The sequence below is a fragment of the Synchiropus splendidus genome, chromosome 15, assembly GCF_027744825.2.
Source record: "Synchiropus splendidus isolate RoL2022-P1 chromosome 15, RoL_Sspl_1.0, whole genome shotgun sequence".
Lineage (NCBI taxonomy): Eukaryota > Metazoa > Chordata > Actinopteri > Syngnathiformes > Callionymidae > Synchiropus > Synchiropus splendidus.
This window is the reverse complement of record NC_071348.1, coordinates 15,023,423-15,047,816: the sequence shown is the minus strand read 5'-3', so window position 1 is coordinate 15,047,816 and position 24,394 is coordinate 15,023,423. Positions and strand designations below refer to the sequence as shown.

The window sequence follows — 24,394 nt, the reverse complement described above, 5'->3', positions numbered from 1 at the left end:
TGGTTGCCTCTCACATGATGCATCCGTTGAAGGAAGAGCGTGGGGGTTTGCCCTGTATGTCAAAGGTGACACCGTCAGAGATGCAAAATTAAAAACGCCCACGCAGTCATGAAGCGGGAAAGTCCCATTTGCTTTGAGTTAATGAGGATGCAAGCATGCAAGATGTAAAATGAACTTTCAGAAGATAACTAGTAATTATAGTCATAAGAATCTATCAAAATTCACCTTCAAAGTAGAACAAAGTAGACAAAAAAACATGTTCAAAACATATGTATGTTCAAATGCATGTGGATGAAAACCATACACTACAGGGCTATTGCACTAGAGTTAAACCACCATTTCATATGAAATCTAAAAACAATTGTGTGTGACATCACGAATGCAAAGTTGTTTTGTTTTTTTTAAAGAAATAATTCTGTTGGCAACAGTGGCAGAATATTCCACCTTGTTGGTTAAAGCAATCAAGCAAGAGGTTCTCTTGCATGTAACAATTAGAAATACACATAAAGCCATCTTTCAAGTCAATATATTTCTATTTCTTCACAGAAAGTGGCAAGAAGTTCTGATATTCTTACACAACATTTAAGACAACTTTATAAGTGGGATGAATGTTGTCTATAGAATAGTCTAAGTAAAATTATTATAATTGGATGACTATTTCCCCCCAAAAAAAATTTACAACGGAAATGCACACATGAATAATTTTTGAAATAATTTTACTCATCTCAACTGTCTGGTGTGAATGACTGCAGTCGGTGGTGGCTTGTTTGTTCATTATTCCATGTTGTGATTTACAGGATCGAATAACATGGAACCGACGGCTGTAGAATCGGTTTGCGTCGGACACAATTCCCGGATGCACTCGGCACTGAGCTGTTTTCAAAACAACCGTCTGGAAGAGTAGAAAACGAAATTGACGTTGTTTATTGACAAATATGGCGAGTGATTCAACGATGAGGTGAAAACGGAACTTTGGCTTTGATCAAAGTAGTACACGTAAACAAGGCTGTCGTCCGGTAAGTAGGATTAAAGTCAATTTTGCGTCATGCTGGTTTGTAACTTGTCAATAACACACGTACACTTGTCACGTGCTATATTAATGACGAAAGTATCCCTGACTTGTATGAGGCGGAGTTTCCGGCTTGTTTAAGCTCCTGTCTGTAATACCCCGCAAAATATTCTGACTGAAAATGCTAACTGTGCTACCTGAGACATTACTGTTGCTGTGTGAGAGGTGATCTTACTCAGCCTAAAAGTCTCGTGTGTGAATTTGACTGTCACTCTCAGTGCCCATCAGTAGAGCACTGCCCCTTCAGGGTCTGCCAAACTTTACCTCCTGGGATACGCAATGAGGATGGGTAGGAATTATAAGTGAGTTGCTTTAGTTACTACTACAATGCGAGAGATTGATATAATAAGGGCGACCCCAAACCACTGCAGCACATTTATTAAGTCTCTTGGATCGGGACAGTGAAACTGTCATCCTAGCAAATGTATTCATTCTCTACACAGGAAACTGTTTAGGACTAAAATATGATTAAATATATATTTATTAATACGTTCCAGCAAATTGGATACGATTAAGATTTCTGCAGTAGTTTTGTTATATCGGTCAATTGACTTATGCAGGTTTTTCATTTTGTGAACACATTTTAGTTTCTTTACGCATTTATCCAAGCAATCCAAAGTTTTAATGCTCTATTTTCATTATCATTCGAATATGAAGGGTGTTAATTCAATTTGATTCTGTCTTTTCGGAGACCAGATGCCTGCCTTTATACAAGTGGGTGGCTTCACTTGTGTCACAGTTTTTACTTTGATTTATTTATTTATTTTTAATCTGTGCGCTCTGATATTTACAGCGTGGCAGAGTTAAAACGGAAGCCGGAGGTGTGAGCAGCCAGCGGGTCACATGGCGGATGAAGCCAACAAGCTGACTCTGCGGCGCCTGGAGGCTCCCATCCACAAGTTTATTAAAGTGGCTCTGCCCACAGACCTGGACAGGCTGAAGAAATACCACAGCAACATCCTGAAGGTGACAGCCATAATGTGGCAGGGCACATGCTTGCACCCTCATGTTCTGTGATGGACAGCTTATATGCCTTACATTTGCAGTTCCAGCAAAGCCAGCAATGGGACCGCCTTCACCAGGAGCATATCAATGCAAGCAGAACCGTCCAGGTACAACTGTGTTCAAAACGACATTGTATTGAGCTATTGATGTCTCGACGACATATGTGGCCATTACAGTAGGTTTTTATCGTTTTCAGATTCCACTTTCAAATACTTGCTTTTTGATAAAATGGGAGTGTCATTTTTATGTTTGTAGTGAATAGAACCAATCAGTATCAGATTTATGAGCGAGCTCTGCACAAACATCGCAGCTGGACAATCCTCCATTTCTACTCTCAGATTTGTCTGGGTACATTTTGTTCTTTTAACAAATGACAAATAGTTGCATGCTGCAAGTGAAAACAGAATAGCTGTTGTGTGAGGTACCGGTAATATTATAAGATTAATCCAGAATATAATCAAATAAACCAAATACTAATTTTCCAAATATTAATTGAGCCAAGCTAGTCGGAAAATGTGATGTCGCAGTTGAAACAATATTGACAGACTTAGTCCTGTCACAAACTAAATTTTACGTTTCACGTTGTAACTCCACATTCATGTATTACCATTATATTCTATTAAGCACAAGGAACCCCACTTCAGCTGTATGCACTTGCAATGCTGCTACTGTACTGTTTTCCCATTTGTGTTTTTGTTTTCATTCATCTTGCCTTGATAAGAAACTGTTTACTATGCGTCCAACCTGAGTTTGGTATTGTTGAACACATCTAATCTAAAAGTGATTCTGAAACCTTTGTATACCACACTGTTTGAAGGCTAATGTTCTACCATGACAGTTCAGCATACTTTTTGTTCCGTTGGCATTCAAATTTTGGCATTTTTCTTCAAAGGATGTCCAGAATACCCTCAAATATCTCAGGTTGATTCTATGTGCAGTTTATGTTCCTATTCATGTGATTCACTTCAAAATAACCTAAGTGCTACTAACTCCAACACAACATGTTTTTAATCTTGACAAGTGTGACTTAAAGTATAAAGCCAAACATTTATCTTGTGTTCCTGGTAAACAGTCCAACTGCCTCTCCTGGATATATGTGACAGGAAGTTAATCAGAAGAGTTAACTTTACTTTCATGGTAACGCATTTAGCAAATGTTACTAGCCAAAGCTGCTTAATAGGCACACTCAAGTCACATGACAGAAGTTCATGTCGAAGTTTTAATGCTTCTACATGAACTAAACATACTTCCTGTGCTGCAGTGTTACAAAGCCTTTAATATTGATTTTGTTTTATGATGTCAAGTCTAACTGCTTAACCTGCCTAATATGAGAAGATCTATTCAGAAATGTTATAAAACAGCGTTCACTTCAAAGTCCTTGATGAAAAGGGACTGTCCAAAGATGCAGTAAATATTACATGTTCACAATAACTGCTTTAAGAGACCTGCTGATAAAAATAAGTATTGAACATGTGACACCAACCATAACTCCCTGTCTGAATAAATAGACCAGCAATAAATGAAATGGGATTAAGAGCCAGAAGAAGTCTCTCTCACTTGCTGTCCTCTGTCTGAGTGGAGCATCTGTCTGTTCTGCCCGTGTGGGAGACTTTTGAGTACTTATTTGAGTGTTGTGCGTGAAGCGCCTCGGGGGATGTTGCCTGGTTGCCACCATGTCTGCGAAGGTGAAATAACTGTGAACAGACACACACCTATCCTCTCACCATTACCCTGCTGACTCTGGGGATGGACACGGAGTGCTTTCCCATGTCTTTACAGTGTTAATCCTGAGTAGAGGTTAGTGTACTTGCAGTTGAGTGCTGTGTGTGCTGACAGACAGACGGGCAGTCCATATCAGTTTATCTTCTAACTTTATTTGGAGGCAGAAGGGCTGATAGATGCACTGTTTAGAAATGATCGGTCACCACGTTTGCTTTAGAGTATAACAGTCAGTCTGTCAGCAGAAGTGAAAGTACCAATAATCTTGAGAGCACGGGCTCACACATTAGAGCTGGTGTGAACGTCAAGTGAGGGTCACTTGTTTTGAAGTCAAGATTATATTGTGTCTAATATTCATCTGTTGCAGTGCATTATGTGAGTATAATGAGTTGAAATGCTTTATTCTGAAGTACATACATGTGTGTCCATCTCATAGGTAAATTTAAAGAGAGCGCCATCAAGCTGGCTATAAAATACAACAATGACGTCATCAATGCTGGCCTTACCAACGCAAAGAAACACGTCTTTCTCAATACGACCGATCAATGAATGCATGGTCTGACACAAGTTAACACTGCTAGCACTTCCATTCTGGCTATTGATGTCACCCATATTTTCAGACACAACAAGGTTTAACATTGTAACAGAGTGTCCTCAAATATCAAAGTCGGTTTGGCTTCAATAACCTACTGAATGCCTCTCACCGGTTCAGCTGACTCACTGGTGAACATTCAGTTCTGAGTTTTTATCACAGCTGATGTTCCAAGCTGCTGGAGGTTTGGACCTTGGTGTCTCGGCTGTCACAAGTCATAAGCAGTAGGATCGAAGTCTGACACTACTGCCTCCATCATTTTGACTTCTTTAACTTGTATATTTATGTTTCCTAGTTAGCTCCAAGGTGCTTTCATCAACGTGTCGACCTGAAGGGTTCAGGTCACACTGTGACTGAACGCAGCGATGTAATCCTCCTGTCACCCTGGGGACACGGCGGCATGACAGCTCGTGTTCTCCTAGCCTCATATCTGGGCCTTGAATGAGTCTCCCCACACTAGTCTAAACGCTTCCATCAACACAACACCTTTGAACTGGGAGCAAGATCTTCTTTCACACTGGCATCGTGATCCCAACATGAGTGCTTCAAATTGTTTGATTCTAAATAACTTGCAGGGAAAAATTATGCTATAAATATTCTCCAGCTGATAAATGTAGTTGAATATTAGTACTGTTATTTGATAAATATTTGTTATTTATTCTTCAGCATCCGTGTTCTAATGTTTAAATTCAAGAGCCATATTGAGATAGAAAATTAAATATAAAATGAATTCAATCACGTGTAACCACAGACATAGAAGATATACAGAGAGATAGAGATAAAAACATGTCACCTATTTTTAATGTATTGCACTGACTCGCAATGTTTTTATAAGTAATTCAATAGAGTTATAGGTAACATCTCCATCATGATTTCTGTGTTTTCAATGCAGCAACTGCGTGCCAACATCAGAGAGATGGAAAAGCTGTGCGCTCGTGTCCGTGCTGAAGACGCTGCAGCTCTGGAGCGGCTGGTGAATCCTGTCAGGAACAGAGCGTTGCGCGCCACGGAAGACTTCCTGCAGCTGCGTGCTCCCCCCCCTGTGCCTCAGCCACCTGCCGATCACTCTTCTGTCTGCGTGTCGGACAGCAACCTGTGTGAGGAGTTGAAACAAACTCAGTCACGCCTTCCTGAAATCCCTGCTGATGAGTGTGCATATGAGTCGTGGGACAACCTGGAGGAAGTAAGAGTCTTGCATATTGAGATTTAGGGGTGCACTCCAGCGACAGTGCGTTCACACTCTTGTTATTGCTGACCAGTTTTAATGGTATTAAGATAATGCCTGGTTTATACACACTTGTGGCAACCAATTCTCGACAAATCACCATTTGGCTGAACCCACAAGTGCTAGCATCAAAATTTGAGGTTGAAGACTTCAAAATAACTGGATCATTAAAATTAGGTTTAAGTTATGAGAGGCTGAAGAAAGCATTATGGTATGGTATTATACAAACCTGTGTGTGTGTGTGTGTGTGTGTGTGTGTGTGTGTGTGTGTGTGTGTGTGTGTGTGTGTGTGTGTGTGTGTGTGTGTGTGTGTGTGTGTGTGTGTGTGTGTGTGTGTGTGTGTGTGTGTGTGTGTGTGTGTGTGTGTGTGTACCCCCAACTCCCATTTGGAGTTTATGAAGCTGATGATTGCCTTCCTTTTCGTCAGAATCTGAAGGAGCTGAGCGACTTGATCACAACGTTCTCCCAGTGTGTCCATGTAAGTACCACCTGATTCACCCACTGCTCTGTTTTTGCTGGTTCGGCTCCCCAGAGAAGAGCAGGGCCTCTGGTGACAGACTGCTGTGCCCTTCAGGGCCAATTGAGTTGGGGGTGGATGTGGAGGTTGTCCACAGGGATGGAGGTCAGGGGAAAAGACAGCGCTGCCAAGCAGGTGGAAAACAGACGGTTCATTTTATCGCTCTATCCACAGAGGGAATGCTGCCTTTTTAGCCCCAGACTGTTTTCATTTTACGCCATTCTACTATAAATTATTTCATTTTCTTGTTGTCTTAATGGGTGTCCGTGTATGATCATCTTTCACACTATTTCAGGTCCAAGCTGTACTTCTATAATGCTTTCCCTTACTTCCTAGTCCTTTCCTTTCATCCCTATTTGTCTAATTTTTTCTGTTTTTTTGTCTTCCTTCAACTCTTTTTATGTCTTTTTTTGTCTTTTGTAAAAAGGTGTTCTTTTTCTGCCCCTGTTTTCATTTTTCATACTATCGTCTTCCTTCTGTCTGCCTGTGCCTTCCATTTACTCTTTTCTCTCTGGAATGAAGTGTGCACGATGTCTTTCTGTCTAGCTTTCCTTTTTTTCTTTTTTGTCTGTGCCTTTCATTCATTTTGCTGTCCACCTTTTTAAATTCAGGTTTTTCCCTTCCATTCTTTCGGCACATCTATTTGTCTTTCGTTTTGTCGTTAATTTTTTTGGCGCAGTCATAGATAAGGCTAATTTAGGCATAGCTGGGTTCAGCTCACAGATTGGACTCGGACTAGAGTTGAACCAAGCGTCCTTTGTGCAGTTGTCATTTAGTCCCAACTTGGAGCCGAAGACATGCAGGAGAGAGGAGGTTGTTTGGTCACTGTGTCCAGCTCACACAGAGACTGGCAGTTGCCGTTCTGAATATTTCATGAGAGAAACCCTCAAATAATCTCAGTTATTCTGTTGCATTCACTTATTCTTCCTAACTATGGCATTCATTGGTTGCCTTTCCTTCAATTGTTTTTTGTAGGTATTACAGTTTCGTGTGTTTGTCTGGGCGTCTGGTTTATCCACGTCTGTGGGGATCAATTCTTGACAAAACACTGTCCTTGTGAGGACCTCATGTTAATGTGGGAACCATTTGGCAAGACCCCACAAATATCCTGGTTAAGGTTAGGCATGTGTTTTGAATATTTAGGATTAGGGTGAGAGGCTGGGTAAAACATCATGGAAATGAGAGGCCCTCACAAAAATGGATATATAAACTTGTGTGTTCTTGTACTCATATCTTTGTGAGAACCTGTATGAGTTTTTAATCAACACAGTGAGGATTGTTTTTTTTTTTGGCCGGTCCTCACTTTGTCAAGCATCATTTTAGGTTATTATAAATTGGGTTTCAGTTTGGTGAAGAATAATGGTTAGCTTTAGGGAGAGAGGCTGGGAAAGCATTATGGCAATGATGGTCCTCACTAAGATAGGAAGTGTGTGTGTATTTATACTGCCTCATGGGAACCAGCAAAAGGTCCCCACAGGTCCAAGCCTTAATTTGAGGATGAAGACTTCAAAATAACTGGGTCATTATAATTCGGTCTAATTTTGGCTCAGAGTCATGGTTAAGGTGAGCCATGTGTTTTGGATGGTTAGGTTTAGGGTGAGAGGCCGGAGAAAGCATTATGGCAATGAGACACCTCACAATGTCCCCACAGGGATAGCAATACAAATGTGTGTGTGTGTGTGTGTGTGTGTGTGTGTGTGTGTGTGTGTGTGTGGGTGTGTGTGTGTGTGTGTGTGTGTGTGTGTGTGTGTGTGTGTGTGTGTGTGTGTGTGTGTATCAGTCACAACAGGAGAAGATTGACAGCATCGAGGACAACGTCAACACCGCTGCTGCCAATGTGGAGGATGGGACCCGGAGCCTGGGGAAGGTGTGTATGTGCTTGTGTGTGCTGATGATTGACAATGTGTGTGGTGTTTGGGAGACGAGGAGATCGATGGCACTTTCCCTCCCAGCCATTCCAGAACGTTTGTCCCTATTGATCCACTCCAATACGAAGGAAAGCCGCAATTAAGGAAATAGAGAGAGGAAAGGAAGGAGAGTGATAGAGAGGTGTGCGTGCACGCGCCTGTGTGCATGTTAAACAGGGCTAGAGGTTTCAATGACTTCAACAGTTTTTCAGGAGCAGATTCACATTAAGATGGAGCTGCTTTTTAAGAACAGCTCAGTGACTTTTGCACTTATCTTTACTAACTTATGACATCTCCGTTAATGCTCCAACCTACTCTGTCCGGCTTGTCCAGTTCTCTCAAAAGAGCTTTTCAAAAGACGTGTTTTTTTTTTTTTTTACGTGGATTTAGTCAATCAGATTTTTTTCAAGTTAAACACAGCGTTTTGTGGCTGATAAAGCAGATGCTATGGACGCTTTTAAAGGCGACGACACGTCGAACACATGCCTTTCCTTCACAGCACAACTGTCAAGTCTTTTAACCTGGTTAATTTGATGGGAGTTTGAGCGTTTGAACTGTTTTGAATGATGCTGTTAATCAGATTTCGCTGTCATTAAGGGGTGTCAGCAGTGACCACCTTTCACTCTGATGATAACAGCGTAATAACCCAGCGGCCACATCTTGCTGATAAACTGGGAGCTTTGAAGTCAGTTTACACAGTCACTTGCTGGCTAGTTTGTTAATGTTTCTTCTTTTCTATGGGCTGGCGTGTGATGATAAAAGACTGTGAAAGATGTTTTCAATTAACTGGAATCTTTTCTGCCACCTCAGGCGGTTGGCTACAATTTGGCGATCCTGCCGGTTGCTGGGGCTCTGTTGGGTGGCGTCATCGCAGGTCCACTGGGTCTGCTGGCTGGGTTTAAAGTGGCCGGCGTGGCTGCTGCGCTTGGTGGTGGTGCGCTGGGTTACGCCAGTGGAAACATTGTCCAGAAGCATCGACGAAGCCACTTGGAGATGCAGATGAAGCAGTTGACCGCCCCGCCGACTGAACCACAATCCCACACAGACAAATAACACTGGTGACATTTGTTAAATCTGTTCAAGTAAATACTGTGCTTTATTTCTGAGACTGTCGCTCCATTTAAGTCCCAGACAAGGTGTGGAAAACACAAGTATTACAGAACTATCCTCATGTTGTGTATGGATCATTGGAACAGAATTTCAGTGTGCGTTTCATCTGTCAGACTTCGATGCATTTGCTTGTTGTCTTTGTTGATTTACAACCACTTGGTTCCAAATGTTCAACTGAATCATGCATGAGCATATTTCTACTGTAACTGTGGTGTGTCAGTGTTAAAGAGGTTTTTGTTAACAAATAACAAAAATTGCCCTAGTGCCACTTTTGTAACGCCTTCTGGCTGAGGAGCCTAAACCTGCGACTGTTGCATTGTTCAAATGAAATATTGCATATTACTGTGTGGTTATTTTATTTTAACAATAACTGTTGCAGCGCCTCAAAGGAGTACGACTGCTTTTACCCAGATGGCCGTTAATAACGCAAGAGCCTGTTGTGTTTGAAACACCTGAACCAAAGCAGAGGGTCCATTAGAACTGTCTAGCCTTTGCATGACAAACTTTGAAATTCACATCTAATTCATTGTGTTAACATTTCACAAACAGTAACTTCACAAGAATGACCAGACCCAAGTCTTGTAAAATGATTTTTTATTCTCTGAGATGACTTAAATGGCATCACCCCTCCCCCTATCATCGTCCTGTCTGTGGGTTGATATGTCAATGATCGGACTGTTGGACAAACCAGTCCGAATGCATTGTACCAAAACTCAATAAGGAGACAAAGAAACAGAACTTCTGTAATCATGAGCGCTCACCTCAGTGCATCAAGGGGTCCCTTCATCACTATGAGAGGGACTCAGCCTTTCAATGTGATCGAATAATTCCTCAGAACATTACAGTACTTTCTCATCTCATCTATAGATCATGGACACTTCTTGGCTTTTAAGACCACTTCATTTTGACTCTGCAGGTATGAGAGACAAAATTGGTCATAATTGAGTGGAGTCATATTTATCAGCAAGTCCTGTCACAACTGCACTGGACAGGGACCTCAGGATTAAATCCATCATTGCCAATCTCAGATGACCAACACTTTCTTTGACAAGTTCTGTCACCAAGTGTCTCAGAATATTAATCAGGAGAAGACAGGGTTCATCTCAGGAGTAGATTTGACTCACTAGGGATATGACTTTAGTGTGGATGAGGAAGCAAATATACTAAGCCACTGGCAGAAAGAGGTGCAGGTCCGACAGTTGCCCCACAGTTGACCCACAAATGAACAACTGGAGTGAAGGATTTGATCCACATTGGATGACAAAAAGTGGGTGTGGTGACAAAGGAATAAAATAAAAACAACACATTGCATTTACCTCTGCATAATTTAGACCAACATTGAGTTGCAAATGTAGCACGGACATATATACAAGCTCCAAACAAAATAAAAACACCCCCGACCAGATGCATCTTCTCAAACCCCCCCGCCCCAATTTGTTTTAATCCAAAATAAAAATTCTACACGAGTTATGAAAATATAGATTATTCAAAAACAGACTTCTTCTCCTTCTGTGTTCACTCCTCTATCTTCTTGAGTAAGGGTGTTGGGTGTTGCTGTTCCATCCCACTGGCCAGTCCCGACCATCGACCCCTCCCTCTCCAACCTTGGGGCATGGCATTGAGTCACAGGATCACTGGATGGCTGCTGAGGTCACAGCTCGTCGCGGTCCCGTGTCAGGATGGTGTAGCGCGTCTCGCTGGGCGCCAGTTTCTGGAATGAGCTTTCGGGTGGTTTGCTGGCGCCGATGTCTCCCACCTCCTCCTGCAGGGGAAGGTTGGTAGCAGTGAGCGTACTTGGCAGGATGGAGTGTCACATGACTGCCTTGGCTGACAGTCATTTCGCCTCCTGCTTTCCTAATGGTTTACATTTCTCGGTTTGAATGCACGACTGCCCACTAACAGATTGTGCTATCCTGTACCGAGGGAGCGCGTTGTGCTCAACAGTAGCTCACTTGCACTCACACAGACTGGATATAGAATCCAGGATTTTAGGTCCAACCCTAGTGTGAACATGCCCTAAGTCTTATCTTGAATTCAAGGTCTGGGGCCCAAATCCAGCCCATAAAATGACAATTTTATGAGCTTTAAACACATGTAGTTATCAAAATGAGATGAGAAACTTGTATTGAGGGAAGAAAAACTAGAGCATCTCTTGTGTTTTCAGGCGAAGGAATATGATCTATTATCATGACACCATCCACTCCAATTCTTAAAAAGGAAAGAGATGTTTATTTTGTTTAGACTCTAATTTCCTGTCATGGACCGTGAATAAAGGCAAAAGTGAGCTGTATACTAACATGGGATCCCATGCACGACAGAGCTCCAGCACCTGCAATTGTCATCCCGAGTCTGCATTTGCGGTGGCTTGGTAGGCTGCTGTTAGCCTAACCTTGTGACACTTCAAATTCCTTTCCAGACCATCTTGGGTATTTTACATAACGTAGCACTGAAAACCAGCTTTGTTTCAGGACTGATGCTGAGGCTGACGGCAACTGTTTTCACCCAACAAAGCCTTCTTTTCATCCATCACCGATGTAACTCTTCCACGCATAATTTTACCACTATTAATTTTCCTGTCACTATTTGTCTTTAAAATTACTTGGTGTTTCCTCTCGCCGGGTGATCATTAACACGGTTTACGGCGACGCTGTTTAACTTGGGACGGGCCTTCTTTATCTAATTCTGTGTACTTCATGGATGAGTACATAGCGTGACAACTTTTGGGTACACAGAATGAGCCCGATGTGGAGTCACATGGACTACATTTATGCTTTGAATGGGAGCAAGCCTCATGTGAGGGGACTCAGGCAAACGTGTTGTCGGTGTCTCTGTCGCTTCCCCATGACATCATGTGATTTGTGATGCTGAAGAATTCAGGATTTCAGGGCACATTACACAAGTGCAGACTCATGAGTTCTGGGCAGTGAGCGCTTCACCATTACCTGAATGCTAAATACAAATGTCATGTTGATGAATGTTCGGGTTTCAGCTTAGAGAGAGTTTGACTTCACAATCATCAAGCGTGTGAGAGACGGCACTGACTACCATAGCTTCATCTTTTAACACCACAATTCACCAGCGTGCGACATCAGCTGACCTGTCCAGGTGTGCTGTCTGTGGGATCCGGACCGTGGTGGAACTCTCGATGCAGCTTTCCTGAGTGAAGGTCCAGCACAAACTGCCTGAGCCTACCAGGGATCCTGGAATACACAGGTGTAGTACACACACAAGAGTTATAACATCAGCAGCATCTCAAAGAGCGAGCGCCACAGGAGCTCCTTTCTTCCTGCGGCAATAAAAACGTACAATTCATCCCTGAAAACAATCACAATGAAGGATTCTTCTTTGCACATTGTTTCTAAGTGCTTCAATATAGCTTTTTGGCACTTTATAATATTATTTCTTGTGATATGTTGTGTCCAGAGCATGTTACGCACACAATTTCCCTTGGGATTAAGAACGTTTTTTCTGATTCTGATTAAACCCACAGTAGACACATGATTCCACAAATCCAGTGGAGCAAAGGCCACTTCTCTGTCACGCAGGAGGATGAATGGGGAGCGCCCCATTATGACCGCACATCTTGTTGTCATATCAGCCATAGCCATAGCTGGTGAGTGGTTGCTGCTCCACTGCGTATCACACAGTCAACATCAACACATGGAACGTCGACTGTGCTAATGTAATTACTGGCTGTGCGCCACATGCTGGGCTGATGTGATGCAATTAGGACGCTGAGAGCTGGTCAGTCCTCAGGGCTTCTGTCTATTTGATCAGACTCAAATTGGGGATGCAGGGTTGAGGGGGTTGATCAGGGTGGGTGGAGGGTTTAGAATAAATAAAGGGTTCAATTGGATTAGCTGGATTAGTTTAGCACTTATTGCACTTGCCAAATCATGTCACATTAGTGCCGGTGTCCAGGCCCATTCATAAAGGACAGGTTTTAGGTGCGACGTCTTTCTGTGGTCTGCAGCCAACAATCCGTGAGGGCCAGTGTACGATTTCATTTTCTTTATGAAGATGCATTCAAATGTGAGCTGCACATGACACATTTGACCTCATTTAGCACATTAGCATCATGCAATAGCTGCCCAAGATCTCGAAAAGGATCAATTGTTGTGGCATTTGAGTGAGTCGTTCATCATCATGCTGCTGAATTTGTGGTCATTCTCCAAATGATTTGTGATTTACACAATTACATGAAATATGAAACATCTTAGAAAAAGCCAATCTGACAAAGTAAAAAGTTACTGCGAGGCCTAGCGAGACACTTCCTGATTGTTCAGAATACAAAAAGCTGAAATACTTTAGCATCATAGGTTGACCTCTACTAGGGCTGCTCAATTAATGGAATATTTATCGGGATTACGGTTATGTCTTCCTACGATTATAAAACGATTATTCAGCCGGTCTCCTCAGCTTCTCTCCTTATGTCCCGCAGCACCCAAATGCTGATGAAAATTGACCAGAAAACTACTGTGGAGGGCACAGTGAGCGCACCAAGCTCCGCCAGTCAGCGAGAGATCTCCAGCCTCTGTTTACACGGAGTGGGGGACGCTAATATGAGCCACTGTCAGCTCGGTTGCCTCTATAACGGCAGCATGGGATTCAGAACCTCCGAAGAGCAGATGCTCATCCAGCGTTCTGAGTCACAACAGCATGTGCTAGCTGCTTGTTGGTGATGTTTCAAAAATTATACATTTTTGAAATTATTTTGAAGTGGACAAATGACGGGGTGATAAAATCAAGCGCTCCTTTTCATTCATCACGCTGCAGAGACGGAGGAAGAGCACTCAAATATGTACGTTTTATAAACAAAGGAGTGACTTCTTCTATCACAAAAAATGAATTACAAACTTGGAATATGACATCAAAGCTTACAAATCAGAACCACTTGCGTCCCAGCCAAGTGCCTGCTCTGCTCGACATATTGTCTCCCATCTCCACTGTTCTCTGAAGCCTGACCATACAGATTGGTGTTTCTAGAGAGAAACATTTAACCTACATGAAGAAGGTTTAATATAACTCTTAGATTATTATTTAAATTTTAAACATTGCTGTATTGTAGTTCCTTGTTCAATAAAGTTTGATGACAGCTAAATCTTAAGTCGTTCAATAATCATTTGAATAATCGCGATTATGATACGAATCAAAATAATGGTGATTATGATTTTTGCCATAGTCGCCCAGACCTAACCTCTACTATACCAACTTGATGGTACTTTAACGCTTCACTTCACAAATGGACCACCTGCCAGCTTTTTCATTTGCTGTTCTCCAAGTGTCTCTTGCTGACTACTGGTAAATCACCAAGCAACTTTTCCTGTTTCTACACCGGCCAAACTGCTGACTTCAACCATAGGTGAGGAAGATATACAAAATCTATCATGGATGTACATATTTTTTGCTTTCATCTTATGAAGAAGGAAAGAAAATACTTACGAGACATCTTTGAAGTCTGGAAAGACATACATGTGTCTAAAAGAGTCAATGGCGATCACTGGACAGTCAGCTGGAGTTTTCTGGATGTGGAGCAGAGGATGACGGAACTTGTCACAGTCTGCATGCAGGAAGTTTATAGAACCTGAGAGCAAAAGCAAACATCTTGGTGACACGTTTCAAATGGAGAGGTACAAGATGCAAGTTAAAACAGGCACCTTTCTCGCTGATGAGCTGACGAGCCACCTCATGCTGAAACTTATCTAAACTTTCGGTGTCTTCTTTAAGGTGAAACAAGATGAGGAATGGGATGCCTTCTTCGGTTAACTCCTGGAGATCATGATTTAGGATACAATATTATTTCACTGAAGTCAGATGGGCTGAAATGAGCAAGCGTACCTCTCCATTTTCGAAGGTGATCTCTCTAACCAGAGGCACGCATTTGTCCTGAGCCCAGGTGTAACTCAGGTCAAAGTTGTTGAGCCCGCCGAGGTAGACCATGTCAGGAATGCTCTCCCCGACTGGTTTGTAGATGATATTGTCTCCACTGAAGCGCTCAGACTCTGAAACAGCACTGAGAAAGCAAAAGGCCAGTTCAACAAACAGTAGAACGCCAAAACAATCAGAAACAAGCTTCTGATGCGACGACTGGGAGTTTGCATACAAGAGTCAATATTGACATGCAGACAAGTTCTGAATTGCAGATGCTCTAGTCAAGCATGATATATTTGGTTAAGGTGCTGCATACTGAAGATCCATCACGCTCTCGCAACATTAAAGCTGCAGTTTTGAAATTATTTGTGACCACTGCAGTAAGGGACTGACCTGCAACATCAGGACGAACAAGGTTACACATCTGTTATGAGGAATGAATGCTCATCTTACCCGAAAGCAGCCAGGAACGTGCAGTCATCTCGAAGGATGTTGGCAACTTTTTCAAAAGTGTGGTAGTTCTCAGAGTCCTTTGCTTCAAAGTAACCAATTATATTTCTCTTACTTCTCTGCAGAAAAAAAAAACATGACAAAATCGTCAGATGTTATGTTGTGAAAGAATAAAAAGTTATGTTTTCCACTCACATCAATGGTGTTCACTTCTTCGAGAGAGTGGATTTCTTTCACTGGGTCGACCTGCTGCTGGCGGATGAAGTCAGCGATGGCAGTCACTGACCTCTGACCCCTGTACTCCCGTTTCATCATCATTCCATTACGGAACAATTTCAATGTGGGGTACTTGGTGATGCGGTAGCGCTGGGCTATATCCGCTGCACAGAGGGATAAGAGTGAAAAACAGTGGGTGCGGCGCAGAGTGGAGCAGAGATGGTAGTTCAACCTCAGCATTAAAAAAAAACACTGCCTTCAGATGGCTAGCTGCTCTGATCTCCCACATGAAAGCTGCCCCCCACCAAGAGTAAATATTCTCTGTGCACACACTATATGAATGAATGTGTGACTGCATCTGTGGCAGGTGTCAATCTCTCCACAGGGCGTCTCTAAGCTTCCAGTCTTCACAGGAAGCAGCAGTTTTGTCATTAGTCTTCAAACACTTTGCAGGTCATCAATAATTCTCTTTAATTTGCTTTATCTCAAAAGGCCGGAGGTTTGTGCCTCTGTGCTTTGGAGTTGTGGCCATTTATGTGTACATATGTGCATGATGTATATGGCAGGTGTCGCTGCTGATGCCACACGTGCACGCACGCACGCACATATCAAGATATAATTCAGAATTGCTTTATTAAATTAGTTAGAATAATATGTTATTCAAAGAGGCTATTCATACTTACAATGTTGGTCACAGTCGACGCGAGCAAACACCACTTGCTTTGTGTCAGGAAACTCTTCTCTCACAATGTTTGATGCTTCCTCAAAGATTGGATGAAGCATCTGACTAAAACGACACCTGAAGTGCAGAGACATGACATTGACTTGTGTTGCACTTACTTTTCTGTAAACATGAGCTACCACTTTTCCTCCAAAAGACATTTAGGGACTTAAACACACTGGTTGACGGAGAGCAATTGAAAAGTGAAGTAGCATAACTTACCAGTCCGCGTAAAAATTGACCAGTGCAACCCCAGCATTATCTGCAATGAAAGAAAATTGGAAATACCTTCATTATACTTAAAATGAATTATCTCGAGGTTTTTAAAAGACTGTAACAATATACTGTTCACCACTTATGAAGAAGAAAAGAAGAGAATCCCTCAACTTGAAATCGGAATAAGTGGACAAGTCAGTTACAAGTAGAACATGTCAAGCATGTTTTACTCAGGAAGTTGGCGAGTTTTGAAGATTTCTATCTGTAGTTATTTGTACGTGAGGAATAATTTCCAGTAAAGAGAAATACATATTTCTGTAGATCATAATTCATCTCATATCTATGAAAGTGCTGACAAGGATTAAAGCTCTGCCTCTGCAGTACTCTTGTGATTTGACTGATACTAGATTAACTCCTGAGTACATGAGTTACATAGCCTAGGGACGTCCTTAGAAATTTGAGTTACAATTGGCATGAAAACCACAAGCATGTTTTTTTTTTAGACAGCAACACTCAAGAAACTTGTTTTTCTGCATTGCTAGCTTTTCTGGAGAAGTTTCTTCAGATGTAGTGACACTTGCCTGTAGACCTATTACTACAGCGTCAATCCACATTCCAATCATTCATTTGAAACCAATAGTTTCATCAGTGACTTCCATAACCATAAATGTAATAAAGCAAGTCCATAACAAGTTCAGTCCTTTTCAGAAGCTTTTCAATCTACTGAGGTTGGTAGGTAAGTAAGGAGTAGGGCTGCATTATACCATTGTCATCGTGATGTGTGCATGAGTTAGATTTGAGATCTTTAGATTTTTCCGGACTTCTCAACCCTAATTCAGCTACATTGAAATATCAATGAGAAATCTCATTTCTTCTGGAGTGCTCTCAGTTTGGTCACAGCCAGCCCCTCCCCCCTCTGCTCATGGCAGCGAGGGAACGGAGAAAGCGTCTGAGAGAAAAGGACAGTCCTATGTGAGGACACATTTCAGATTTGAAATAGATCACATTGACCAAAAGACCGTCCTGTGCCGACGGTGCCTCATGAAAAAAATTTTCGGCCATGTGACCAAAAGACCGTCCTGTGCCGACCGTGCCTCATGAAAAATATTTTCGGTCAAGTGAGTTACTGTCACAAAGCGCAATATGATGTAGCAAATATACTTTTGCTTTACAATTTGAGTCTGATAAAAAGATCAAATGGAGCAGGGATATCACATGCAACTTTGCTGCCGTTGTTTCAGCCAGACTTGTTCCAGACTACTTATTCAGACTTCAACGTCTTTTACCTTTAATCACTATTTAGGTTTTCGATAGATGTAAACAATGTGGCCCACCTCCACGGCTTAAATGAGACCCTCCACGGCTTCAGAAATATGAAAAGATAAAATCTCATGTGATCAAACGTATTTAAAAAAAGTGAAAAAAAAATCAAAACAAATGGACACATAATGCATCAAGGAGGTGGAGAGGAATATGAAGCGTTTTTCACAGAAAGATCATGACTGACGTCCTTGCTCACACAACTCAAGTTGTGCGGTCTGGCTGGACATATGAAGAGATGAATTGCGAGGACAGCTGCAGACTAGAGAGAAGTCTACTTCTCATGATTAAAAACCGTGTTCTTATTGTCACCAATTCAGTAAATGTCAAAACATTTCCCTCTGCTTCATTGTTTCTATATCGCTTCTTCATTGGCTTCATACGATCAGTTGCATGAACCCGAGTACTTTGCTGTTACTACAAATATTAATATTAATAACGATAATAATAATACTCTTGTGAGAATCAACCTTCTTCATTCCAAATATACTACTCTAGCAATCACAAAAAAATAAATATCACGCAGCCCTAGTCTGAAGTAGCAGATGATGTCAAAATAATACAGTCACTACGACAAGTTGAACATTCGTTTCAACAAATCGCTTGTTTCAATGAAGTCTCCTTAAACAAAGAATTGAGACATAATATCTTACTTAAGATGTCATCGATGTTGGCCGATTCCAGACTGGTGATTTCTGCTTTCCCAGGAGTAGAGAGACCCATCACCTACAACCACATTAAAAATTATTTACACTGTTGTCCATGCTGGTGTTTTTGTTTTTTCTTTTAACCTCATTTTCCTTACACAAAGGAGACAAGACATTTCAGGCATAGTATCTTTAATTACCATGATATTCCATCCAATTACTATATGAACACTGACACATAAAATACATTTTTAAAATGGAACAAATATTTAATGTGATAATATATGTGTACTGAAAGAGAGAAAATTATCATGTACTTCTGATGAGAACACTAACCTTTGAACCACAAACCAGATTAGCTACACATTCACGAGGAAAAGGCTGTAACTGGATACCTTTGAAATCAGGAAATGACAGAAATGCTCCAAAACACTAATGTAATTCTTACCTCCACGGAAGAAAAAAAAGCTACATCACCCTCAGTGCCTACAATTAACTAGTATTCCGCAACAAACAAATTTACATTTTGCATGGTTTACATTTACACTGGTAGAGTAGGCAAGTCAATCTTACATTTGTGCTTTATCTCTCTCTGAGTGTCGCGTCTACAGAACATTATGACATGACAGGAGAACTGTTACAGTCCTGCCAAGAGGACTGACATGAATTCTGTCTGTGCACGTTTTAAGTTCTAAAAACGTTTTGATTCCACACCATGTGTACCACTCCACCAACTAGTGAAATACTTCGTCAGTATTTACTGTTACTAGTGACACCAGTCTGTGATATAGCTAGATATAGTGATTTAGAGTAAGGACAGGTTACTTTCTGTGAGCAACATAGATCTGTGGTGAGGCCTGGACTCTCCCAAAAACAGACGATTGAGTTCCGGGCTGGTAGCCAATAAGATTCAGCCACAACAGAGGAACGCACCAACCGGCTAACAAAATTTGCTAACACTGAGTGAATTAAAACTTAATTCTAAGTTGACACTATCAAATGTCAAATCGGATGATAAGTTGCACCAGATTAGAGGCATGGTTATAAAAAAAAAATAATATTAGAAACGATAACCGGAACCTGGGGGAAAAAAGCTCAGTATTAATAAAGAAATTTCCTCTAAGTCACGATTAAGCTGCAAGGCACATTGGATAAAAGATATGTCCCATCTATTCCAAGTGGATATATCACAGATTATATGTTACTATAACTAATAAGCTACATATCACAGAAGTTAATGAATAATAATTAATTGAATTCACCTCACATTTTACGATACGTGTGGCGGAAGGTGCAGTCGCTTGATATAAATATATGTGTGTGTACATATATGTGTGAGTGTGTATACACGACTTTGAAAGAAAGATGTTTTTTTAAAGCCACGTCTCCTGACAGCAGAGCTAGCAGCTAATTATATAGCTAACGCTAGCATACTGTGATGGGCATAATAAATGAAAGATGCAGTTTAAAAATAAAATTATTTACCAGCATTATAACTGTGAAGATGCCGTTGAAGAAATAGGACGATATCGCAAACAGTTTCATCGTACAGTGTATTTTCAGGAGGCGGTGGTTGTAGAGTCTCGATCGGTCTCGACGCCGCTCTCTGTCCTCACAGCCGGAAATCGACGGCGAACTACTTTCACTGTGACCCCGGGATAGTTTTCTGGGTAATGTAGTTTATAAACCCATAGAGCAAATTCTTACTCAGCGGAAATGAACTACAACAATGGCGAATTGTAATTTGACTATGGGGATTGTAGTGTTTCATATACACAGTGGTCACTTAACGGTACAACTGGGAGGAAAACTTTTCATCGAGAAAAAGAAACAAAAAGGTAAATAAACAGCAATGAGCGTGGTCAGTGAGCAACACTGTATTTGAGACAATTGTGTAGACACGATCTATTGTGCTTATTTGTGTACAAGAAAACGTTTTGTTACGCTTTATGATTCACTGTTTTCCCCCGGTTGTCACGCCAGTTGCCGTCATATTTTCATCTTGACAGTCTTTCTTTTGAGCACCAATAATCCTACATTTACTGGTTAGAGGTTCAAATTATTTCGTTATTACTACACATATGAATCGATTTGGATGTTCGCCTGTGTAATCCATTTGCAATGTTGTGACATCTCTTAGCCATTAAACACCTAAACATCCAGACCAACAGTGTTAGGGCTCCTCATCACGGACCCGGAGTTGATCTAGATCCGATCTCCTCAGTTACACGATGACAAACATTTGCTACGTCAACATTGTCACATTGGTTTTACAGTAAAGGATCTCATTGAAATACAAATAGGGTTACTCTTTCAAAAAGTACTGTGTATTCCAAGCTTTAACGTCATGAAATCTATTTGGCATTGTGGTCTTTAAGTTGTGAATTTATTTATTAGCTTAGTGGCACCTTTGATATATTTGCAACAAACCTTCATGATCAGCACTGAGATTGCTGGAGTTTATTGGCTTCACACATTTTTGAAGAATTCCTCTCCCTCTCTTTTTAAAGTGTAGCCACAAATTCTCACTCAGGTGTGTATTGCTGTCTTTGTTTTTCGACCAGTGTATGTTTTACTTGCTTGTATTTGTGGATTTTTTTTTTTTTGCAGTCTGTCAGTGAAGGTGCACTGCGCACTGTGTTTCCTTTAATATAACTAGTAATATCAACACGCCAGTAAGTTTCTATGATCCTAAACTTATCAACCTAGTTAGCAGGTAAATAAGTAAAACCAGACTTGTACCAGTACTCTACAATCATATCTTAAGGACCTGTGAGGAATTCTGCATTGTGCCCTGATTTGATGGATCCCAAGTCCCTACCACTCTATAATTAAATCACTGTTTTGGCAGCTAGTAATGTGAGCAGGTGTGTTGATCCCAGTGTGATATTGATCCTCTTTCTCTGCCACTACAGGACTGAGGATCCAGGCTCCAGAAAAGGAGAGGGAAGGTCAGTGACTTTTTTCACCCACTGAAGATGCTGTGATTCAGAAAATATCAATGGTAAGAACTCCAATCTCTTGCATCTGTGCCAATACAAAGTATTGTATTTCAGTCCCATGAGAGATTGTCATATGTAATTATTTGAAGTTAATTGTTAAGAAGATTAAGGTGTTGAATTGAATCCAAGCATGAATATTTTATGGGCTCAATCTGTCCATAGGGGGTTCACAGTGTGTGTGGTAGAGGAGGAAGAGTCCACAGTCCTCCGTTGTGTTTCAGTGGTGAAGTTCAGTGCTGCCAACAAATGATCATACAAAATTCAACACTCTTCATTGCCAAAACAGATAATAAAAATGAGGTGGAGAGAAAATAAACTGATACATATCCAGTGAGACGAATAAAAAAACAACGGCTTTGGCTGGGGAAACCTTAAAAAAGTTACATTTACCCAATGTGGTAAATGTCATACATTTGGCCAAAATCACTCTGTTAGAAACAAAGCGTTTTCCCAAAACTTTTGAGTTCTTTTTACTTTTAGACCCAGGCATTGATACTCCTGCATAACTTTTTTCACAAAAGTCCTCATTTTATACACATAATTAATCCACCAAGAACGCAGAGACCATATTGCACTGCTATAAGTAATTGCCTATTGGCGAAAAAGATTTTTCATAAAGTCTAAAAATATTGAAGACAAGTTGCACAGTCCCGAATCCCACGACATATTCTGTCCTCAACATGGAGTCAGCATTGCTCCAAACTGACATCTTCCTGTTTCTTCCCATTCACATTGGTCCTATTGATTTTTTGTTTGTTTTTTTCAGACCATAATGTCCCCGTGCTCTGATTCGCCGGTGGGCACGTTGCTCTCTGCACTTTAATTGGACATTTAATTAGATCACATTTTTCGTCCAATTAGACTCCGAGGTGTGAGACTAGTTGGAGAGCGAAGAGGAGGGAAAAGTCCCAAAGCTGGTCTATTTTCCCCCCCTCATCTCTCTCTTTTTCTTCATCTGCCTTTTTCTGTCTGCCATGCCTTCTCTCTGGAGGGCTGCTCATTAGTGACATAATGGGATGACACAAAGCACACGGCCCCCTGATTTCCAGTGCATCTCAGACAGTGACATGGCATCGGCTCACTGCTGCACAGACCACTTCTTTAGAGGATGTGATGTTTTCTGTCTTGTTCTGTCTCTAAGGAAGGTGGGAGCTTGGTTCTCCACTAGTTGTGTCCAAGATTTTCAAACACTAGCGGCATCCAAGCCAACAGACAAATCATGATGTTACTTAAGGGAAAGCTAACCAAACCAAACTAACCAAAGATTTGTACCAATTCAGGCAGCAGCTATCAAAATCACCAGTTGCATGAGCGAAAAGTCCTCCCCAGTCACACCTCACTTTTGTTCCAATCTTCTTTTCCTAGTGACTCCATCTACATTCTTGTTCCTACTCAGTCTCTCCACTCCACCTTTGGAAACCATCTGTTCTCCCTAACTTTATCTTTTAACTTCAGCAGTCCCGCATTTATACTCATTTCCAATGTTGTCCTTCCTAGTCACTTCCGCCTTACACTCTGATACTTCTTACTTCTCTTTGAGAAGAAACAAATGAAGGAAAATGATTTTTTATGCAACTAGCATACAATATCTAATTATGTAAAATGTAGCTTTACAAAATAATTGTATGTATATTACTGTGTATCAGTATTAAAGGGCTATTAGAGATTCGCAAAAAGGCTTTTGAGGATATTTTAATAGCTCTGTAGAAAGAGCCCATTCCGTATAAGACTTTGGTTTGTAGCTAATGCTCATACATTGCCTGTTTCTGTTTGTTGCCCAAAGTGCCACACTCTCAAAAACAACACTGTGTCCCAGTAGACAGACATGCGCGCCGGTGTAAATCCACAGTCGCAGTCCCAGATGTTGGTGAATATGAACACACTGCAGCTCAGGTTTAAGTCCTCCAAGGACACTGGTTAATCTCTGTGCCCCTCAAGCACTCACACACTTATACACACATATTGGACCCTCAGGAAATGCAGTGTGAATGAGCATATCACTGTGTCTTTCTCCGTTACTGAGCCGGAGCTCCATCTCCATCTTAGCACCAGTAGCTGTGAGCGACAGGGAAGCAGGCAGGGGTGTTTCAGCCACAGGCCTCCGTTCTTGACTCCTATGGTGTTTGAGTGACAGCTGTGTCCCTCCTAATTGCATTACTTTCCCTGGCGATTGGCTCCCACCCTGGGGGCTCATTTGTCAGGATGCATTGAGGTGACGATGTAAATTAGCAGATGTATATGTCACTCAGCCATCACCACCCCTGCCGATTGGCCTCGCCGTGCTCCCGGGCTCAGCCTCCAGCCGAGGGAGCCAGCTCATTGGTCCTTGGGGATCCAGGAAGTTCTCCAGAAATGGGTCTTTACAGATTGGGCTTATCCCTGTGGGTTGGTTTTATCCCTTCACCCACTTATGTACCTGTCAGTCATTATGCATGGAATGAACGTTTTTGTCGCACATGCACACGTGCACACAATAGAGACTACAGTTAGTCATGATCCGGTATGATTTGAAGGAGGGAAAACCAAAGGTGCCTAACTCAATTAAAGTTTTATCTATGTTTTTGACTATTATAACTGTTGCTACTGCTGTAACTGTAGACCTGTAGTTCCACATCTTTGTTTCCAACAAATGTCCAGTTATTATTTTGAACACAGTCCATTCTGATCTGATGATCAATTTTCCTGCTTATGCGCTGACAGAAAAGGTGTGGAGGACCTGGGCCTGTTGGCTAAGACGCCCCAGGACTGCAACCTCTAAGATTAAAACAAAAAGGCGTTTGATGTTTGAGGAACATTTGTCCATTCAT

General features: G+C 41.5%; 3 protein-coding genes across 8 annotated transcripts in view; 2 read left to right on the top strand and 1 right to left on the bottom strand.

Moving 5' to 3' along the window:
• The first annotated feature begins 850 nt into the window (after positions 1-850).
• stx17 (syntaxin 17) lies at positions 851-9,486 on the top strand. 3 transcript variants are annotated; one of them, XM_053843740.1, is made up of 7 exons: positions 851-1,016; positions 1,863-2,035; positions 2,116-2,181; positions 5,278-5,568; positions 6,038-6,088; positions 7,908-7,994; positions 8,845-9,486. In XM_053843740.1, exons 2-7 carry the CDS (start codon positions 1,913-1,915, stop codon positions 9,085-9,087), a joined length of 861 nt encoding a protein of 286 aa, XP_053699715.1. In that variant the 5' UTR covers positions 851-1,016; positions 1,863-1,912; the 3' UTR covers positions 9,088-9,486. The 3 variants fall into 3 exon arrangements, with proteins under 3 accessions (XP_053699715.1, XP_053699717.1, XP_053699716.1); XM_053843742.1 differs by lacking the exon at positions 851-1,016 and adding an exon at positions 1,134-1,234; XM_053843741.1 differs by lacking the exon at positions 851-1,016 and adding an exon at positions 1,228-1,371.
• A 242-nt stretch (positions 9,487-9,728) lies between these two features.
• erp44 (endoplasmic reticulum protein 44) lies at positions 9,729-20,207 on the bottom strand. The gene is made up of 11 exons (XM_053843739.1): positions 20,071-20,207; positions 18,592-18,664; positions 16,625-16,664; positions 16,365-16,480; positions 15,661-15,845; positions 15,469-15,584; positions 14,983-15,157; positions 14,802-14,913; positions 14,587-14,728; positions 12,242-12,344; positions 9,729-10,906 (listed from the first exon to the last, which is right to left on the bottom strand). The coding sequence occupies exons 1-11, from the start codon at positions 20,128-20,130 to the stop codon at positions 10,796-10,798; spliced, it is 1,233 nt and encodes a 410-aa protein (XP_053699714.1). The 5' UTR covers positions 20,131-20,207; the 3' UTR covers positions 9,729-10,795.
• A 161-nt stretch (positions 20,208-20,368) lies between these two features.
• The window catches only part of invs (inversin), a 23,084-nt gene continuing 19,058 nt past the window's right edge, over positions 20,369-24,394 (top strand). For all 4 annotated transcript variants that reach the window (XM_053887115.1, XM_053887118.1, XM_053887116.1 and 1 more), the window contains exons 1-2: positions 20,369-20,423; positions 21,501-21,589. In XM_053887115.1, the coding sequence (XP_053743090.1) occupies positions 21,587-21,589 (3 nt within the window). In that variant the 5' untranslated portion in view covers positions 20,369-20,423; positions 21,501-21,586. The remainder of the gene's footprint in view (positions 20,424-21,500; positions 21,590-24,394) is intronic.